The following is a 22580-nucleotide window of genomic DNA, read 5'->3' as shown; positions in this document are numbered from 1 at the left end:
CGGAACCGAAGCTGAACCCGACTCGGTGACGCAATCAACGAGCGACGACAACTTGGGATTGTTGTTTCTTCAAATCGTGGAGGTCTTTAGACGAAACTCGGGTTTGTTATTTCACAGAGAAGGTAGTGTACAACGATCTTTTCCTGTCGCTTTTCCTCATGCGTTTGGCTCGTACTTCTCGTCACTTTAACCACCGACGGGCAGCTTCTTGTTTGGCCTTTAAACGACAACTACAACTACAACTTCCTACTGAAAATGGAGGAAATGTGTGCAGTCGCTGCTTTGTGTTTTCGCCTGGTTTGGCTGCAGCTAGCTAACTCCAGGGTAGGGTAGGGGTGTGGGGGGGATAACTAACTTGTGCAGAACTTTAACAAATGTGAGTTAGTGAAACTATCTGGTGGTATTTTATATTCTTAAATGTTCCTGTAGCCTCTCGTCCAGTGTGAAATAAAACGCCACCGCAGCTAACGCAGTTTTTTATTTAACTTCATCACTCACTTGGTTTTTTTTGGGGGGGGACTTCTGGCAAAGATTGTCAAACGTGCTGAGGAAGAGTAAAAGCTTTAGTGACCAATGTGTCTGCACACACTGAGTGTTTGCTGCTCAGGGACTGGCACATGTCGCTGCTACGTTGCTAACGTCGGATAGCTGATTGTGGGGGTTTTTTTTAAAGGAAATAAGATCTCTTTGGAAAAGTGACATTAACGTTGCTTTAAGAGGAAGAATAGCACAAATGTTCGGTTTGGCGTCGTGATGTCTTTGTGTCTTTTGTGTTAAAACTAATTAACCATGAGGTTTTTGTATCTGACCCACCTGTTAATGAAAGAGGACTGTAGTTACTTCACTCAAGCTATTGGCAGAAAGTCTCACACAATCAATGAATAATAGCTATATATATATACATACATATAAGTCAGTTTTACTTTTTGAATTTAAACAGGTTTGTCCTTTCAGTAAGCAGCAGAGACATGGACTAATGGACTAAAATGAACTACATCTACCCTAACACAGAATTTCCATCATTCTCATGGTCTCGGACAAACATCAGATTGACAACAGCTGTCAGAAAAACAGATGTTGGATCTTAGGTTACGTTCACACTGCAAACCTTAGCATTCAATACTCGGTTATTATTCTTATTTTCTGGCTGTTAACATTATTTTTAGCCCACGTTATATTCCAGTGAACAGGACACGGTCCGGAAAAAACGTCACATGAATTCTGATAAGAGGCAATTTTGCAAAAACTCAGACCTGTTTCTGATTTGGACCCCATTTGAAAGTGACATATTCCCTACGGGGGTTTTGTACTGTTCACACTGTCATGAAAAAGACGGTCTGAACGTGGCCTTCGTTTTATTTTCTCAACCATGATTGAAACCTTACCTGCAGTAAAGAGACTGCGTGCATTTCTGACCTAATCATCTGAAAACCGTACAGTCATTTTGAACAAACCTACTAACAGGGTTGCCTTGTCCGGTGTGCTTTTCGGTGAACCCTGAGTCATGCCTTGCACATTTAAACTGCTAAAATGTAATTATATAGCTAATTTAGAGGAGCGTGCTAACATTTCTTTCATTGGCTCTTATTCTCTCTCCCTGTTTCTGCCTCCCTCTTCTTCTTCCCCACTTGCTCTACTTAGGTGAACATGGTGGTGTTACTATTCCAGGCAGCATCTACCCATCACTGAGGAACAATCAATATTCACCATGTTCTAGTCAGCTGGTGTATCACTAACATCTGTGGTGGGAAAGGCTTAAGAGCAACATCTTTTTTTCTACACAGCAAAAGTACTTTGCAGAAGAATACCTGGAGGGAAGTGTCGGGATAAAAACCAGCAAAAGAACAAACCATAACCTAAAACACTGAGGACCAAAGAGGAGGAGAGGACAGGAGTGCAAACAGGGGGTGTTGGGGATGGGGTTGAAGAGCCAAAGGAGGACGTCATGGTTCACAGCGGCTCTGCATCCCCAGTGAAAACAACGCCATCAGCATCACCTCATTTAACAGTTCCTGCTACAGCAGCTCCGCTAGCGCCCCCTCCCGGAGATACTACAGACCAGGACCCGACCCAGACATCTGCTATACTTCTCACCACAGACATTACCTCCAACTCAGACTTGACTCAGCCCTCTACGCCGACTCCTGCTGATGCCGAGCCACCTGTTGTAACTCCAGCAAAAGCGCAGTCTCCAGACCCTGCTCAGGGCCTATTCAATGGCCGTACATCAGGCAGGAAGAGGACTCCCAAGGCTTGTGATTGCTGTGGCCCCAACAGCACAGGACACAATGTCAGAAACTCAGGCAGAGGGAGAGGGAGGGGAAAAGGGAGAGGGAGGGTGCCTGGTAGTGACCTCTGGGACACCCCAAAAAGGAAAGTGGGTGGCCAGCTGACACATATCAGGAGTTTCGATTTGACGAAGGAGATGGTAGAAGAAGCAGAGGACGAAGACGACAGACATGAGAAGGTGCAAACAACTGTAGTTTGCTCACAAACGCCCGTTGGCCTCCCTGTCACAGGCTCCTTGCCGGATGGACCAATAAGGAACTGTGCTGCTCCAGAGAGAGGGGATGCGCAGAAAAATGAGGACACGTTGATAGAGGGGTCAGGGGTTGCCGGTGCAGGAGGGAAGGGAGGTGGGGATGGCAGGGATGCGGAGATAAGATTATCAGGAATGACAGGCAGGGGAGCACTGGTAGTTAGAGGTAGAGGGAGAGGAATGGTTGGAGCTTTGTCTGCATCAAAAATGGAAGTAGAAGGTGGAATAAGGAGAGGAGGTTTAAGTGGTGTTTTCACTTCTAAAACGTATGCCCTACCTCGATCTGTCGTTTTGCAGAGGCAGGGGCCAAACAAAGATGCAGAGATGGACCATGAAGATCAGACTGACCCCAGCTCACTTCAATCTGCATCTGGAAATGGAGACACTGTTAACCTGTCCGACACCGAACCTGAAGAGGATGCAATGGCGGACAACATGATCATCAGCGGACTGGAAAATGGACTACCGTCTATCTCACGGCAGTCAGGTCCTGCTTCAAGATCAGGGTCTCCCCAGGACCTCGACACTGAGATGCAGGTGGATCAGACTCGACTTGATAGAACAGATTTGGTGTCTGAACCTGTAACTCTGTCCAATGGAAACATCGCCACACCAACAAATGAGGACCACTGCTCCACACTTATGGAGGTGGAAACTTCTAATCCAGCTATGGTTGCTCCTCCATCCCAGGGACCTATTACAGTGTCCAGCATGCAGCACCACTGGGCAATAAGAGACCACACACTGTACTGTCAGTCTGGAACCTGGGAGAAGAAGGAGATGGAATTGTCAGGCAAAGATGGAAGAGAGATAGACGGAAAGACGCAGGATGAAGAAAGCCTTGAGCAGCTTACTGATATGATCCACGGTAAGATATGTTTTTGAGCACACTATACGAGTGTATTCCCTTTCATGAGTATAGTCGGCATCATCCCAGTTTGTTCATATGAAGCGTGGTAAATCATTTATCTTTTAACACACAAACTGACAGCAATAAGTGCTGATGTCTTGCTCTTTTTCTGTCATATAACATTCATAAAACATGTGGCCTCATTCCTGAAACGGGCCCCATCTAACAGTGTGTGTATGCAAGATCTTTTTATGAGATATGTTCTTATTTCCAAAATAAAAAGGACAGATATCTGGTTGAAGATCAACCCTTATTCACCAAGATTTTCACATGGGTATGAACAAATTGGTCATCTGCCCATTCATGCACACACACAGTCCTCTTTAGAATAAAGTTTTGTTTTGTTTCTGGTCTTGGACAGCATCTTGTTGGCATCACTAATATTTGCGATTTGAATTAACAGGATTGTAGTTTTTTCTGACAAGTAGTGAAGGATGTGAAGATATCAGCAGTATGTATAATACTTGAAATAAATCCACAAAAATGTAACGCTGCTTGAATAGTAATAGAATTGATAAGGAATGTGATTCAGAATCAGTATTGTAAATTTTGGTTTGACCATCTGAGATTTTGTGACACTGACTTCTCTTTCAGAGTTTCTGGAGAGCTTCTACATGAAGTATGGCGGTTTCATTCCTCTCAGTGAGACTGATGTCCTGGAATACCTGAAACAGAAAGGCAACTCTGACCTCAGCAACAAGTTAGTATGCAAACACATGCACAACACAATCTGCCTCGGTCTTTCACCAACCAATGAGGTGATTTAGGAGGTATAGGTAAAATTCATCAAAAGAAAATAGAAACATGGATTATTACTGGACAGTTTGTTTTATTATGTACCAAATCAGGCCTGTTTGTATATTGTTTCACACACTCTAGCAACTTCATCTCTGTGAGACACTTGTATCCTTCCTTTTCTTTTTGGAATGTTATTTTTAATCTCTGACCTTGCACATTGTGGCTGTGGCATCTCTTTCCTTATTTGAGCCTGTCATATTAAATGTCCTTGAGGACAGGATAAACACCTCCAGAGATTTCTATTGAACTTTCTACTGAATTTCTCTTCTCTGTGTTCTAGGGGAGTGGACATCAAACGGGAGATGACTCGGTATAGGGCGGGGCTGGCCTCTGCTCCTATTGCAGGCTTCATGGTGACGTATAACAAACACACCCTGGGTCTGGAGGACCTTGGTACGCTGGAGGAACAGAACTGGCTTAATGACCAGGTGAAGAAAGATGGAGGGTTATACAGCTACAGAAAAGCATTCTTGCCACTGTTACACGTCTACATACTCTGTCCAGCCTTCTAACAAAGTTGAATCTAGGAATAATGAAAGTATATTAAGGCTTCTCTCTTTCTCTGTTTTTCTGTCTGCTCAGATTATAAACATGTATGGAGAACTCATCATGGAGGCAACACAACACAAGGTACGCGAGGGTGTGTTTGTAGGCGTAAAAATGTTTTCATGTTCAAAATGATATAACATCGTATATTAGGTGCTCACTGTGGGAGTCTAAAACTTGTATTACATTGTTTCAAGACTTCTGAGGTAGTATTTACATTTATCTAATAGATAAATAAATACAAATCTGACTGTGTAATGAGGAAATGTGTTTTATTATTTCTTTCTCCCTCAGGTTCATTTTTTCAACAGCTTTTTCCACAAGCAGCTGGTTGCTAAGGGTTATGATGGTGTGAAGAGATGGACTAAAAAAGTAAGGAGGAAGTTGGAACAGTTTAAAGTTTTGCCATTCTTCAGTTGTTTTGACAGTTTTGTATATAGCTGAACCTTAATGTCACAATTACACTTTTATTTCTGGCTGTTAATTTGCCTCTCAGAGTGGTCTCGACAGGAAATTAGATTTCGCTGTCATGTTTTGATGGTTTGGTTGCCACTGTTGGCAATTCAGTTTTCACACTACTTAAAGTAAAAGTGTGTCATCTTAAATATATTCAGTAATTCTTGAAACCACCATTTCCAACCAGCTGTGCAGGTAGGAAAGGTCAGAAAGTTATCTACTGTAAAACAGAAATGCTGATATACCTGTTTGTGCTGTTATGGTGGCTTTTGGAAGGTCATTGTCGCATATATAACTTATTTTTTTTTACACCTCAGTTGGATATAGGTTATTATACATAAGTTAGTAGTAGACACCTGCACCATGTTTTATCTAAATATATCAAATATCTAATTTATGTGTATGTTAATTTGTGGCATTATTTCAGGTTGACCTGTTCTCCAAGTGGCTGTTGCTAATTCCCATCCATTTAGAAATCCACTGGTCTCTTGTCACGGTCACCATGGCAACCAAAACCATCAGTTACTACGACAGCCAAGGCATCGTCTTCAGACACACCACAGATGTGAGTCCCTCTGTGCATGTTGATGTCTTCGGGTTGTAGTTTTATCGTTTCAGATTTCTGATGGATTTTGAATCTCTAGCAAACAAGCACTTATGAGACGAGATCGTCAGTAATCCAGCTCTCCTGATATCCATCTCCATGAGATGAATACTTGTTTTCTCAGTTTGATGTCAGTTACAGCAGATAGTGCCAGTGGTTTCTCTATCTCTATTTCTCTGGTGTGGTTTTTCTTCATAAGGCTGTAATGAACCAGAATGTGCTTTGATAGTTAATTAGTAGATAAATACTTGAAAGACACATGTAATAGTAATTTGGTGTTTTATTAAAAGCAATATTATGTAAGATTTGCTTTTTTGCAATTTGGCACCCCTCCAGTTTCTGAGTGCAATATCACTAAAGATAAATGTAAATACAGACAACTGTACACATGAATTTGTAATGATTACTTTATGATGATATTGACAACTTTGCTAACACAGGCAGTCAAGCAAGTGCAAAGACAAAAGACAGCAATCCAGCTCATATTACATCTGATTCTAGTGCCCATTCTGATGTAGCTCCACCACCATTGGTTCATTTGCTACTAGCCCCTACAACCGGATCCCCTAACAAGCAGAAACTATCAGTCAGTTTGTTACAGCAGTTGACCCAAACAGATTTGTAGCAAATGGTGCACAGCTGCTTTAAGCTCCCGTTGTGTTACCATTGTAAACCAAATGCTTTCATATTTAAGTTCTTGAGTCAATGTACATATGTAGGCGTGCAGTTCAAGATATACAAGATATACATTTAATCGTTTTTTTGCTCATATTCTCATCATCTGATTAAATAGACTGGAGGAGTGTCTGTTTCATTCCTCCTTACCCTCCACTTTCTAGATGAGAGTATGTCCACTCATACCTAAAACTATTCCTAAGCTGACATTTTTGGTGTCCTTTGCAGCGTTTTCCTTGTAGCATAACTCTGTCCTCTGTATGTGTGCTTCCCTATCAGAACATTATGAAGTACCTTCTGTCTGAAGCCAGAGAGAAGAAGCAGACAGCTTTCCAGAAAGGCTGGAAGATTACCATCATCAAGGTAACCCTGACTGCAATGCTTACGCTGTCTTCACCTTTTGTCCTGAAAACCTTTATATTGCCTTGCACAGTGGATGTTAATCATCTGCAAAGAGTCGAAGCCAGGTTGATTATGATAAACAGAAGCAACACAGTGTACAGAAGAGTGACAAATTAAAGGAAAAATCTGAATGAATGATTGGAGAAACGTGACAAATGCAGATGCTCTCATACAGGACACTAGGGGTCAGTTAATGGTTTGATGAGAATGAAAATTATGTGAATCAGTCTAACACCTGTAGGTTAATGGAGAGGGTTCCAGAGACTAGGAGGTTTGTGTTTTTTCCTTTTTGTCTCCCATCTGTAAATTACAGATCTGCAGGGCACTGAAATTTTTTTTTTGTAGTGCTTATCACTGTTGCTGGACTTAGGAGTTGCATGTATGTACAGTAAATACATACACATAGAGGCATAAAGTGATCAGTCCAGAAGCTGTAACAGTGACGGGCCCCCTGCTTGACTGTGACTTGTTGCCTCCTCAGGGTATTCCTCAACAGAAGAACGACAGCGACTGTGGAGTTTTTGTCCTCGAGGTGAGACGTTATTCTTTCTCCACCTTTTGTCCCCCTGTCCTCGTTCATCACCCATTTCTTTTATTTATTTTCCTCATCTCCTGTCCCTGTTTGCCGCCTTTGTTTTCTTAATCTGTCTCTTTCCTGGCAGAAAAAGAAATAAAGTCAATCTCCGTCTCCAGCGTCTTTGCTTCTGTCATTGCATACATTTAATTTGGAAACCTTGCTGAGGTTGTGGATCATTTTCCCTCACTGCTTGTCTTTCTGTCTCGGTCTGTCAGTACTGCCGATGTCTCTCCGTGAAGCAGCCTCTGCTCTTCAGTCAGGAAGACATGCCTCGCATCCGCAAGAGAATCTACAAGGAGCTGTGTGACTGTCGCCTCAACGACTGAACGACTGAATAATGGTCGCCCCTCACTCACTGACTGCTTGTCGGGTTACATGAGACAGTCTGTCCATGTCTGTCAGACAGCCTGTTTCACTGACAGTCTGTTACATAAGCTAACACAACGTATTCCAGGGAGCCCCAACTGCCAGTCTGCCTGTTCCACTGACTGAAGAAGTGGCTGGTCACTTGGATTTCTGGTGACTTTTTGGAGCTCAATAACAGTCTGTAGCTAAGCAGATTTTTTTTTACTTGCAAAGAACTACTGACGTGGCCCCCCTACTGACCGACACAAATGCTGGACCCTGTGCCGATGAGGTTGTTTTTGAGTTCTACATTCACCATCCCCAGTGGATTTCAACCAAATGGCAAAACAGCCGCCTTTAATGACACAAGGGGAGCTCTGACTTGGACTGAGGACACAGGCTTCGGACCAGCCTGGACCAATGGGACGGACCTTCCATCCCAAATGGAGTGGCCTTACCTCCTACATGGCCATTTTAACCTGAATGACATTTTATTGACTGTTTATTTTATGTTGGACTTTACAGCAGTATCATGCTTACAGTTATATGCGTGTTTTCTAACATGTTAATAAACTTTAGGATGTGAGATTCAGTGGACCAACTGTTCACTTAAAACTTGAAGGTTTGAGTTGGTTAAGTTCTCTTGGACTACAGATATTTGCACGGTTAGAGGCCTATCCATTGAAGAGTGTAGATTATCAACTGAATGTACTGAATCACATATTCTTCCTGGCTGCCTCGCAGGGTGGAAACTTAAGCACCGCACAGGCTAATGGCACATTCTGGCTGTAGCTTGAAACAGGGATATAATTTGATATGAAATGATCAGGTTACTCCAAACAATTTCATACTAAAATTCCAGTTTTTCCACATTCACATTATTTCCTGCTTTTTTTTTTTTTTTTGTTGTTGTTTGTTTTGTTTTGCTGTGATCACAAACGTATGGTAGGTTTTGCACAAGCATTTTCCAGCCATTTCAGCTGAAAGCCATTGTTTGACATCACTTCACGTTTAAATCCATTAATTTGAGCTAAAAACCGTTTCCCTCGCTGGTTAGTAAATTTCATTTAAGCTGTACAGCTAGCTGCTGATGTGAGGACCACCGGTTTTGAGTTTTAGCCAAGCAGTTTCTCCATGTTGACTTTATAATGTCAAGCCCTACTGTTTCACATGGATGCATTAACGCAGGTGCAGGAAGGCATGTTACAGAGTGGCCTCTTAATAGAGAAACAAGTGGACCTCAGCTATTTTTGATTAAATCTTCTGTCCAACCTGGATTTTTGTTGTTGTATTCACTTATATGTATTTGCAGATTGCATTGTACTTTTACTGGCCTACTACTGTACATGCTTGCTTTGGCTAAAAACCACAATTGTTTCTGGACTGTTTTTATTGTTGTTATTAAATGGCCAATACTGCTGGGAATGTTGTTGCAGCTCTTCTCTTAATTAGTCCTGAATGAGTTGATGTGATTAACAAAATTGGACAAATGCTTAATTGATAAGGAAACATGGAGGCAATAACATACAGTGTAGTTTAGAGATAATTGAGACAGGTTTATATTTCCTTTTTAACCAAGTCCAATGCACAGATAGCCACATTTATCCAGCAGACCCTGTTTCAGATGTTTCTCCTCTAGCAGATGTCCTTGAGATCCATACCGATAAAAAATTCATCTCCCTGCCAAATGTAAGGTGAGGACTTCAGAACTCAATTCTGAGATCAATAAAATTCAAGGAGAATATACAGTAAATTCTCTCTTTATATCCCAGTTTTCAGTGAGTGGATGACAGCAGGGACCTTAAATCTGTCCTCTGAGAATGACTTCAAGTCTAATCAATCTTGTCTCTGTATCAGTCTTATCAAATACCTCAAATGTAGGTGATAAGAAGAATCTCTGAAAGAGGATCAATGTATTGTAGCTGAGGCCTACTGTGTTACTAGATAATTACCAGAAGGGGGGGCCCCTATATCAGCAATTATCATCTTGCCATGGTCGTCTTGTTTTTCAGAGCAGAAGGTCAGAAACAAGTCGGTGGCCCTGGAGGTGGATTGAGCGTCCACCTGGCATGGGTGCTTGACCCAAGACCTCCAGGGTAAAGTACGGTCTACTTATTATATAGGGAGACTCACGACCCTGCTGCTACATAATGTCATAATTAGAATTACACAGGCCTGTAAATTAGTTGACCTTTAAGTACATGCTAATTAAGTTGACATGAAAATAAGTACTCAAGTAAAGTGCTTATGTACAGTAACAAACTATTTACAAGGCAGAGGTAGGAGTTAACTCTCTTATCAGACAATATTAGATTCATTTTATGTTGTATTAAATCAAATGTAGTTGTATTTTGTTTTTAAATATTGTTTTTGACTGTTGCTATGGAAATTAGATGATGACCTGGCTGGATTGGTGATGTCATCTCTGACCAATGGAATCAGAATCCTTTCTGGGTTCCGTCGGTGACACATTAGAAGTTGGAACTCCGCTTTGGAGCTCATCTTGTTCAAGACAGTTTCTCTGTTGCAGAAGTCATTTGGAGGAAGGGACTTAGTGCAGATGAGGGGCTCTGGCTGTCTTCAGGACCACTTCCACACTATCCCACAGGAGGTGTGAGTACCAAATGATGATGAGAATGGAGGGTGCTTTCATTTTGAACATCTTTATACATTGAATCCTCTCCATTTCAGAGGTAAGTATTGACAAGTAAGTACTCAACTGGTGTGTGAGAGGTATCACTGGTTTATAACAGGTTTCACTGTTGCCCAAAACAGAAAGCACTGAAGGTAATCCAATAAAATAGCTCTTTTATGAATATTTACTCTGTAAAACACATAATTTGTTGTTGCTGAGCAGGGTTTAAAATACTCTTTGATAATGATTTAAAGATATTTGAGGTTTATCTGGGTTATAACAGATTTCTGTGTTTGATAACCGGTTTCACTGCTTTTAAGAGATTTCAATAGGTTTTCCTGGATTATTAGTTTCACTGGTCTTGAGGTTTGGAGGCAGGAACATAGCAGGAATGTAAATGGGGGCTATCATCAGCACAACTTCCACATTATCCCACAGGAGAAGTGAGCCCAAATCCAGCCCCCATCCGGATCACTGAGCTCTTATTGTGTCATTGTGGTTGCTGGTCTGCGGAGGCCCCTATTGAAAGATGTTTAAATGTTTTGTTTAAAACATGGAGGAAACAGATATTTCTTAAAAATGTCAAAAAGTATCTTCAAACTCTTTAAACAACAACAAACTATTTCATTTTTAAACAATCCTTCAGTGTTTATTACAGAGCTGTTTTATTGGATTACGTTAAATTCTGAAACAACAATTTAATTTGCTTTTTCATACTTCTCTACAGCAATTGAGATGTGTACATTGAACTTATAAAAACTTTTATTGGTTTATAAGAGGTTTTAATGTTCATGTGAGGTCTCACTGGTTAATAAAGGTGTTGACTAGTTTATACAAGCTTCAACTGGTTTGAAAGAAGTTCAACTGGTTTATTGGTTCTTTTACTGGTTTATAAGAGATTTTTATGTTTATAATAAGTTTCACTGCTTTATAGGTACTTCTCCTGGTTGATAAGTTTAGAGGAGGTTGTAACATTTAGAACAAGATTCATGAGTCAGTTTACTGGTTTATAATAGGTTTCAATGTTTATAACAGGTTTGACTGGTTTCTAAATACTTTTACTTGTTTTTAAGAGCTTAAACTATTTGAAAAGAAGTTTCACTGGTTTATAACTTCATTCACTGGTTCATAATGGCTTTTACTGCTATGTTAGAGGTTTTAATGTTCATAACAGGTTTCACAGGTTTATAAGTAGGGTAACACTTTATAATGAGTACACACTATTAAGCATTAGTTAAGCATGAATAAATACTGAATTCATCATTTATAACGCATGAATAAACATTAGTATGTAGTTTATAAACACAGTTAAAAATGTTTTATTCATCATTGATAAGCACATTAGTTATGGATTAGTAAATACTGAATTCATCATTTATAAAGCATGATTCTGCTGTAAATAGTCATTACTATGTGGTTTATAATCACAGTTATAAATGTTTTACTCTTCATTGTGCTGTACATTTCTGCATGCACTTGCACATCCACTATTCAGACATGTATTAATGATTAGTGACTGTGTTAGCAGATGTTCTATAAAACCCACAACAAATTCATTTTCTAATGATGGCCTATAAACAGTTATTAATGCAGGAATTCACAGTTACAAAGCACTTACTACTCATTAATTAAGTATTTTGCACGAGCTTATCTAAAGTGAGCACTATCTATGGCTTATTAAGCATTTACAAATGAGATATAAAGGCTGGCAATGCCTCGAGACTCACAAAATGTTCAGTTATCTTAACAGACGAAGGAGAGACAGAACTCAAAGGGATATAGAACATATTGTATTGATATTTAATGCAACTTCCCAACATATTGTATGAAGACGAACAAGGGTGGTTTATGAAGACATGCTATTGTTGTGATCTTATCTGTTTGGGACGTGTACGTTGAGCTCCCGCTCTCAGCACGTCATCAACGTGATGACGTGCTGAGAGCGGGATGTTACGTCATATTTACGTTAACTCTCAGAGGTTTCTGACAGTGCAGCCAAGGGGAGCATGGAGACACACATTGGAGTCGGCGGCCGTCAGCGGCACTAGAGGAGAGTATGTGTCTTTGTTTGGTAGCACACATTATGGTTGAAAGATAACGTTAGCTTGTCACTTGACACTAACGACTAACGTTACTAACGTTACCGACCCGCCCGCGGTGGCTAAGCCGACCCGTTGATGACGTGCTGAGAGCGGGAGCTCAACGTACGCGTCCCAAACAGATAAGATCACAACAATAGCATGTCTTCATAAACCACCCTTGTTCGTCTTCATACAATATGTTGGGAAGTTGCAATAAATATCAATACAATATGTTCTATATCCCTTTGTGTTGTTTCTCTCCTTCGTCTGTTAAGATAACTGAACATTTTGTGAGTCTCGAGGCATTGTCAGCCTTTATATCTCATTTGTAAATGCTTGATAAGCCATAGATAGTGCTCACTTTAGATAAGCTCGTGCAAAATACTTAATTAACGAGTAGTAAGTGCTTTGTAACTGTGAATTCCTGCATTAATAACTGTTTATAGGCCATCATTAGAAAGTGAATTTGTTGTGGGTTTTATAGAACATCTGCTAACACAGTCACTAATCATTAATACATGTATGAATAGTGGATGTGCAAGTGCATGCAGAAATGTACAGCACAATGAAGAGTAAAACATTTATAACTGTGATTATAAACCACATAGTAATGACTATTTACAGCAGAATCATGCTTTATAAATGATGAATTCAGTATTTACTAATCCATAACTAATGTGCTTATCAATGATGAATAAAACATTTTTAACTGTGTTTATAAACTACATACTAATGTTTATTCATGCGTTATAAATGATGAATTCAGTATTTATTCATGCTTAACTAATGCTTAATAGTGTGTACTCATTATAAAGTGTTACCATAAGTAGTCTTACTGGTTCATTAGAAGTTTGAATGTGCTGGTTTATAATAATAATAATTATTATTATATTATTATATATATATTATATTATAATTGCTTTTTTTCTTGTTTATAACATGTTTTAACATTTGTAAAAAGATTCACTGATTTATGAGTCCCTTTACTGGGCTATGATATGTTTTAATGTTTATAACAGGCTTGATGGATTTATTAATGACTTTACTGGTTTTTAGGAGGTTAAAATGTTTATATCAGGTTACACTGGTTTGTAAGTGCTTTTGCTGGTTTATGAGAGGCTTTACTGGTTTCTACAACTTTTAATTTTTATAACAGGCTTGACTGGTATATAAATGCTTTTACTTGTTTTTAGGAGGCTTTACTGTTTTATAATTGTTTTTTACTGCTTTATGAGAGGTTTTACTGTTCATAACAGGTTTCACAGGTTTATTAGTACTTTTTCTGGTTTAAAAGAGGTTTTAACATTTTTAACAAAATTCACTGATTTATGAGTGCCTTTACTGAGCTATAGGTTTTAATGTTTATAACAAGCTTGACTGGTTCGTAAGTGCTTTTTAGAGGTTTGATTGCTTGACAAGTGATTTTAATAGGTAGTAAGGGGTTTTATTTTTCACAAAATTTTTTCATTAATTTGCTTTTACTGGTTTCTAAAAGGTTTTAATGTTTATAACAGGTTTCACTGATTTATGAGTTATTTTACCCGTTTATAAGAGGTTTAAATGATTATAACAGGTAACACTGGTTTATAAGAGGTTTAAATGATTATAACAGGTTACACTGGTGCTAGGCTGTAAGGGGTTTTAATCTTCATAACCTATTCGCTGATTTGTAAGTGCTTTTACTGGTTTACAAGATATTTTAATGTTTATAACAGGTTTCACTAGTTCATCAGTGCTTTTACTTGTTCATGAGAGATTTTACTGTTTTTTAACACATTTAAATTTTTATCACAACGCTCACAGATTTGTAAGTACTTTTACTCGTTTATTAGATTTTTGTTAATGTTCATCATAGGTTTCACTGCATTATATATACTTCTATTGGTCTTTATATCAGGTTACACTGGTCCCTAAGTGCTTTTTGGTTTTTGGTTTATAAGTGGTTTTAGTAGTTTTTAACAACTTTTTAATTTTTCCAACAGGATTCACACGTTCATATGTGCTTTTACTGGTTGATAAGAGGTTTAACTGGTTTCTGAGATGGTTTAATGTTTATAACAAGTTTCACTGGTGTATATAAGTGATTTTAGTTGTTCAGAATTTTTTTTTTTACATAAACATTCATAACAAGATTCAGTCACTTATAAATTCCTTGACTGGTTTATAAGTGGTTTTAATGTCCATAACAGGTTCATTAGATTTTTGTTAATGTTCATCATATGTTTGACTGCTTAATAGATACTTCTAATGGTTTATAATTGCTTTTTCTGGTTCATAAGACGTTTTAATGTTCATAATAAGATTAACTGATATATGGGTGCCTTTACTAGTTAATAAGAGGGTTCAATGTTTATAAAGAGGTTTTACTAGCGGTTTTGCTGGTTTATGAGAGATTTTAATGTTTATAATAAGATTAATTGATTTATGAGTGCTTTTAGTGGTTAATAAGAGGTTTTGATTTTTTAACAACTTTTAATTTTTATAACAGGCTTACACTGGTCCAAATGTGCTTTTACTGGTTGATAAGAATTTTAAATGTTTATATCAGGTAACACTTGTTTTTATTCAAGGTTTTAATGTTTATAATGCTGCTTTACAGGTACTTTTACTGGTTTATTATTGCTTTTACTGATTTATTAGATGTTTTAATGTTTATGACACTTTTCACTTTTGCTTTTACTGGTTTATAAAATGAGTGCCTTTACTATAGGTTTTAATGTTCATTATAATATTCATTGATTTATGAGTTCCTTTACTGGTTTTTAAGTGCTTTTACATGTTTATAATATGTTTAAATAGTTTTAGAGGTCTCATTGCTTTATAAGTGCTAGGCTGTAAGGGGTTTTAATGTTCATAACCTATTCGCTGATTTGTAAGTGCTTTTACTGATTAACAAGATATTTTAATGTTTATAACAGGTTTCACTAGTTTATCAGTGCTTTTACTTGTTCATGAGATATTCAGTCACTCATAAACTCCTTGACTAGTCCATAACATGATTCATTTATTTATCCGTTCCTTTACTGGTTAATAAGATGATTTATAATTAGTTTTTACTGCTTTATGAGAGGTTTTAATATTCATAACAGGTTACGCTAGTTGGTAAGTACTTTTTCTATTCCATAAGAGGTTTTACCAATTTTTTAACAACTTTTAAATAATTATATCAGGTTATACTTGTTTTTATTCAAGGTTTTAATGTTTATATTAGGTTTGACTGCTTTTTATGTACTTTTAAGGTTTATAATTTCTTTTTCTGGTTTATAAGAGGTTTTAACATTTATAGATGTTTATGATTTATGAGTGCATTTACTTGTTTATCTTTTACTGTTTTTTTTTAATGACTTTAAATGTTTAAAACAGGTTTCACTGTTGGAAAGGGGACCTTTTAGGCTTTCATTTAAGCCCAGTACTGAATCTGTCTGACAAACACAGAGGTCACATGACTTCTTTAAACCAGAAATAACACACATTTTCTCACAATTTCCGCCTAAACTGTATGCTTTCTTTTATCCCTGGGGCAAGAAAGAACACCAGGGACACAAAACTCAACAACTTCAATACTCAAGGCACTCTGATGATTCAGAAAATGTATAATATACCCATACTATTTATTTGTGAGAGCCTTAAATTAGACTTGTGCAGCCAGCACAAGTCTTCAAAATAGAATAGAGCGAATAGAATGGACAAATAGGATGGAGCCCTATTAGTTGTAAAAGTCAATAAAGAAACAGGTTGTAAAGTCAATATATTTAATCAAAGACTGGTTTGTATGTTGATATCCATTATTTTATTATCTAATCATCATCATTCTCCATGTTGTCCTCGTCATAATCTGAACTTTCTACACAGGTCGCCTGGTTTTCACACTTTGTCAGTTTACACATGTCTGTGCACCTGAGGCCATTTGCAAGACACATACATCGAGTGAACATTTTTTTGTGCAGTTGCAGGCGAGTAGATCCAGGAGAGCTTCAGGTGCTGGCCGGCCTTTCATCCAGTGCAGCACCAACTGTTCACCTTCCTCCTCTGTCTCCATCTTCCTTTTCTAAACATCTTCTCCAAATACCAGCCTGATAGTTAGCTCGCAGTGTGTGTTGCCTCCAGTGTTGGGCAAGTTACTTTTAAAAAGTAATAAGTTACAGTTGTTACTAGTTACTTCTTCCAAAAAGTAACTAAATTAGTTACTCAGTTACAAATTATAAAAGTAACTAGTTACTTCAGAAAGCAACTATTGCGTTACTTTCAAGTACATTTTTAAATGCTCAAATGTGACCCCACCTCCACCCCTCTTTAACGGAACTTAAAATACATGTGCATGTTCAATTATTTATGATAAATCTGAATATTATAATGAGATGGACACTTAATACAATCCATTATTAACAGAAACAATGTACACTAGTCTAAACTATTTTAATGTTGCTGTGGGACAAAGTGAGACTAGCCTCCAATCAAATGCCATGTATGTAGATATTATGTTTATATAGTGGATCGATACAAATAAGAAGGCAGTTTGATTGGAGGCTAGTCTCACTTTGTCCCACAGTTTAGACTAGTGTACATTGTTTCTGTTAATAATGGATTGTGTCCATCTCATTATAATATTCAGATTTATCATAAATAATTGAACATGCACATGTATTTTAAGTTCCGTTAAAGAGGGGTGGAGGTGGGGTCACATTTGAGCATTTAAAAATGTACTTGAAAGTAAGTTACTTTCTGAAGTAACTAGTTTAGTTACTAATTTGTAACTGAGTAACTAATTTAGTTACTTTTTGGAAGAAGTAACTAGTAACTGTAACTCATTACTTTTTAAAAGTAACTTGCCCAACACTGGAGGCAACACACACTGCGAGCTAACTATCAGGCTGGTATTTGGAGAAGATGTTTAGAAAAGGACCCACAAGTTGCCAAGCCCTGTTGGCAGAGGATGGAAGATGGAGACAGAGGAGGAAGGTGAACAGTTGGTGCTGCACTGGATGGAAGGCCGGCCAGCACCTGAAGCTCTCCTGGATCTACTCGCCTGCAACTGCACAAAAAAATGTTCACTCGATGTATGTGTCTTGCAAATGGCCTCAGGTGCACAGACATGTGTAAACTGACAAAGTGTGAAAACCAGGCGACCTGTGTAGAAAGTTCAGATTAAGACGAGGACAACATGGAGAATGATGATGATTAGATAATAAAATAATAGATATCAACATACAAACCAGTCTTTGATTAAATATATTGACTTTACAACCTGTTTCTTTATTGACTTTTACAACTAATAGGGCTCCATCCTATTTGTCCATTCTATTCGCTCTATTCTATTTTGACGACTTGTGCTGGCTGCACAAGTCTAATTTAAGGCTCTCACAAATAAATAGTATGGGTATATTATACATTTTCTGAATCATCAGAGTGCCTTGAGTATTGAAGTTGTTGAGTTTTGTGTCCCTGGTGTTCTTTCATGCCCCAGGGATAAAAGAAAGCATACAGTTTAGGCGGATATTGTGAGAAAATGTGTGTTATTTCTGGTTTAAAGAAGTCATGTGAACTCTGTGTTTGTCAGACAGATTCAGTACTGGGCTTAAATGAAAGCCTAAAAGGTCCCCTTTCCAACGATACCAAGCACCATATTATAGAATATTGACAATATCCCTACCATGAGCCTAAACCAGATATACACCAGATTTCAAAAACGGAATTTATCTTAGGGGGTTAGTAAAAAAGTGTTTTCGCTACCACTCCTGCACTGCTATCGTGATTTTTCTAGTACTAGGGCTGTATACCTTGCCAAAAAACAATGATAGCATTTGTCCCCCCCGATGATACCGATCAACCCCCCTGGCTCATGGACTATAGTGGTTAATAGGAGGTTTCAATGTTTATAAAGGGGTTTTAGTAGTTTTTAACAACTTCTAATTTTTATAACAGGCTTCACTGGTCCAAATGTGCTTTTACTGGTTGATAAGAAGTTTAAATGTTTATATCAGGTAACACTTGTTTTTATTCAAGGTGTTGAATGAATGAATAGGTGTGGCTGTTAGTTAGGTACTTTTACTGGTTCATAATTGCCTTTTCTGGTTTATAAGAGGTTTTCATCTTTATAACAGACTTGACTGGTTTATTATTGCTTTAACTACTTTATAGGAGGTTTTAATGTTCATAACAGTTTCTACAGGTTTATGATGCCTTTTAATGATTTATTAGATGTTTTAATGTTGACATGTTCAACTACTTTATAGGTGCTTTTACTAATTTAAAAGAGGTTTTTCTGGTTTATAAGAGGTTTTAACATTTATAACAAAATTCAATGATTTATGATTGCCTTTACTGAGCTATAGGTTTTAATGTTTATAACAGGCTTTTACTGGTTCATAAGAGGTTTAACTAGTTTAAAAAATGTTTTAACATTCATAACAAGATTCAGTCACTTATAAATTCCTTGACTAGTCCATAACACGATTCATTGATTTATCCGTTCCTTTACTGGTTAATAAGTAAGGGATAATCAAGAGCTGGGCATATCAAACTGTTTATTGCCCTGCCTCTCGATGATTATCCCATTTATTAGGGACCGAGCCAGCGACCGCTGGAGGTCCCTATTGTTTTTGCTCAATTTCTTACCTATTATTATTTTTAGGAACTTTGATTGCGTTTTTCCCCCCCTGAACATATACGAAAACTCAATTTTATTTGGCAAAGTTGTCAGGCCTGGTGAAAAATTTGATATTCTATGCATCACTTATGGGTCGGCCACTAGGTGGCGCTACTATTAAGGAAATAGCGATGACTTTTTTGATACTTAATAACTCCCACATCATTTGTCGCACATTCAAAAAACTTATATCCACACGTTCGGTGAATGGAGCTCAATCTCCCCATATAGGCCCCGCCCACTTCTGGTCATAATTTTTCTTTGCTACAGTGCAAAATGTCTGTGAACTACTTTTTCGTGTTCCTCCTACACGCTTTGTCTGATTTCTACAAAATCTTTCACCTAGCACCTGGGGACCGCCCTGGTAAAAAAAGTAATTGGAACATTTTTGAAATTTCTAAAACTAAGCGCGCTATAAAATTAAGACTTCCTGTAGATTTTTCGTCAAAAAAGGAAGTGGACTATTTCTCCACATTGGTATGTGCGATTGACACAAAACTTGGGTCCATAGTTAATTATGTCTTCCTTAGGCATTGTGCACAGTCTTGAACAATTTCAGGCCACCGCCACAAGGTGGCGCTCTTTAAAAGTAAAACGTTTATATCTCTGCATAGGTATGTGTGATTTAAATGAAACTTGGTACGATGCTTCCCCATGGCTCCCTGAGGCTCCCTTAAAAAGGACAAAAAAAATACACCACTAGGTGGCACTCTTTTGGCATGATAAATCACTGTGCGGAGACCGTAATAGTTATGAATATGAAATTCACAGGGCACGTGTAGAGTAGTGCCTGAAGCTCACATACCAAAAATCGTGTTTGTCGTGTGTGTAGCGCCCCCTACAGGAAAAAAAACAGCAGCCCCGGCGCCACGTTTCGCCGATATATATGAAACTTGGTAGGCACGTGTAACATGCCGGGACGTACAAAAAAGCCTCTTGGACCCATACCCGAAACCCCACAGGAAGTCGGCCATTTTGATTTAAAGTTTCACTTTCGGCAAACTTTTCGCGTTGTATTTGAACTCCTCCTAGGGAATTTATCGGATCTGCTTCAAAATTTGTGAGTACAGTCAAAAAATGGTTCTGATTAAAAGTTGTGCTATTTGTGCATGTACGTTGAAGGGCGTGTCCGTGGCGTGCCCTCAAAGTTGGCCATAGTGAATTCCGTTTGCATTTTCGGTGAATTTTTCGCCTTGTATTTGAACGAACTCCTCCTAGAGAATTTATCGGATCTGCTTCAAAATTGGTCAGTACAGTCAAAAAATGGTTCTGATTAAAAGTTGTGCTATTTGTGCATGTACATTAAAGGGCGTGTCCGTGGCGTGCCCTCAAAGTTGGCCAGGTTGAATCAAATGTCAAACTGTGATGTCATTTCCGGCATTTTGCAATGATTTTCAGCGTTTTTTTGCGTTGTATTTGAACGAACTCCTCCTAGAGAATTTATCAGATCTGCTTCAAAATTAGTCAGTACAGTCAAAAAATGGCGCTGATTAAAAGTTGTGCTATTTGTGACTGTACGTTAAAGGGCGTGTCCGTGGCGTTCCCTCAAAGTTGGCCAGGTTGAATCGAATGTCAAACTGTGATGCTATTTCTGGCATTTAAGGGCTTCTGTTTTAACTAACTCCTCCTACAGATTTTATCAGATTGACTTCAAATTCAATCACTTCAATCTGCACACATTGGTTATCAAAAGTTGTGCTATTTGTGACTGTATGTTTAACCGTGTGCCCGTGACGACGTGTCGAATTCCACCAATTGGCCATCAAACAGATAGTACTCATATCTTCAGTGTACAGTCCCACCCTGAACACGTCCTCATAACTTCAGTGTACATGATCCAATCTCAATGAAACTTCACGTGTTTGATAACAGTCCCACCCTGAACACGTGTACATGACAATATTCAGACATAGTGATAGCGCCACCTACTGGCAACAGGAAGTAAGCGCTGCGTGGCGATTTTGAGCTGATTAACGGAAGATTTTCATGTTGTGCTCCGCACATGTTATGACAGCACGCGTTGCGGCTGCAGCACGCGCCGAGTTGCGTGGAGGTCCCGCCCAACGCTGCTTGCAGCTTTAATTCTACTTCTTGCTTGCCAACATAATAAAACAATTCAAATACTTTAATAATTATGCTTTTTCTTATTCGTATTGCATGCTTATTAAATGTATACTCTGTTTGAGTTCATCTCCCTCAAAAAGTAGTTCCCTTTAGAACCACGGTGAATAACGTTAGCTCAGCTGTAATTAGTTTCTATAGCAACCACACAAGGCTGCATCTTTGAACTGTACCATAAAAACATCTTAACAATTCGTTTAATGTTAGTTCTTCGGCGCTGCAGGTGTCCGGGTCAGTTGTCACTGTCAGTCTATCCTTCTGGTGGCTCTTCCACTCGGTGAAAACCTTGATAGCAAAGGCAGTTGCCTTTTTCGTGTTTGATTCAAGGGCCCCGTCTTCAACTGTACGCAGCTCCTCATCTGTTAGATCTCGGAAACGGGTACCCTGGGCCTTGTCTTTTGCTTTTGTCATTCCGTTGTCCTCGTCGCTCTTTAACCAGTCCTCAAATGTCTTCCCTACTCCAAATAGATTAAAGCTGACAATGAATTTGTCCATTTTTAAAACGCTGCAATGTTTAGAACTACGGTAAATAACGTTAGCTCAGCTGTAGCTAATTAGTTTCTATAGCAACCACACAAGGCTGCGTCTGATCACTAGTTTAATAATGTAGTTGCTACATTGTATCTCGCTTGCAAAACTATGTATCGACTGACCCTCCGATAGATTTCTGACACATTTTAGAAACTTTTTTAAACAAGATTTATTTTTACAATGGACCTCATGTTTGAAATTTCTGTGTTAGAAAAAAAATGGAAGCGGCGTATTGATCTACTATTTGATGACGCTGTGCTCAGTCAGCGGGCAACCTGCCGGGTTAATGCCCTCCTCCCAGCCAATCCGAATCAAGCATTCTTTAACGAAGTAGAATAATAGTTTTTTAACAACTTTTAATTTTTACAACAGGCTTCAGAAGTTCAAATGTGCTTTTACTGGTTGATAAGAGCTTTCAATATTTGTAACAGGCTTGACTATATTCTAAATGCTTGTACATGTTTTAAAAGAGGTTTCACTGATTTGTTATTGCTTTAACTACTTCATTAGAGGTTTTATTGTTTATGACAGGTTCAAACTTGTTTAACTTGTTTAAGTGTTTTAACATTTTTTTTTAGGAAGTTAAAATGTTTATATGCAGTTACACTGTATTGTAAGTACTTTTACTGGTTAATAAGAGGTTTCAATGTTTATATCAGGCTTGACTGCTTTTTATGTACTTTTAAGGTTTATAATTACTTTTACTGGTTTATA

The 22580-nt window shown here is 38.3% G+C and overlaps 1 protein-coding gene across 2 annotated transcripts; it reads left to right on the top strand.

Moving 5' to 3' along the window:
• Positions 1-9277, top strand: LOC127350387 (sentrin-specific protease 3). 2 transcript variants are annotated; one of them, XM_051376943.1, is made up of 11 exons: positions 1-122; positions 1642-2467; positions 2837-3407; positions 4044-4149; positions 4528-4675; positions 4830-4877; positions 5088-5165; positions 5677-5814; positions 6808-6891; positions 7412-7462; positions 7723-9277. In XM_051376943.1, exons 2-11 carry the CDS (start codon positions 1946-1948, stop codon positions 7831-7833), a joined length of 1857 nt encoding a protein of 618 aa, XP_051232903.1. In that variant the 5' UTR covers positions 1-122; positions 1642-1945; the 3' UTR covers positions 7834-9277. The 2 variants fall into 2 exon arrangements, with proteins under 2 accessions (XP_051232903.1, XP_051232902.1); XM_051376942.1 differs by having other exon boundaries at positions 1642-3407.
• Positions 9278-22580: the final 13303 nt, after the last annotated feature.

This window comes from Dicentrarchus labrax, unplaced genomic scaffold, assembly GCF_905237075.1.
Source record: "Dicentrarchus labrax unplaced genomic scaffold, dlabrax2021, whole genome shotgun sequence".
NCBI lineage: Eukaryota > Metazoa > Chordata > Actinopteri > Moronidae > Dicentrarchus > Dicentrarchus labrax.
Note: the sequence above shows the minus strand (reverse complement) of the source record. Positions and strands in the feature narration are given on the sequence as shown.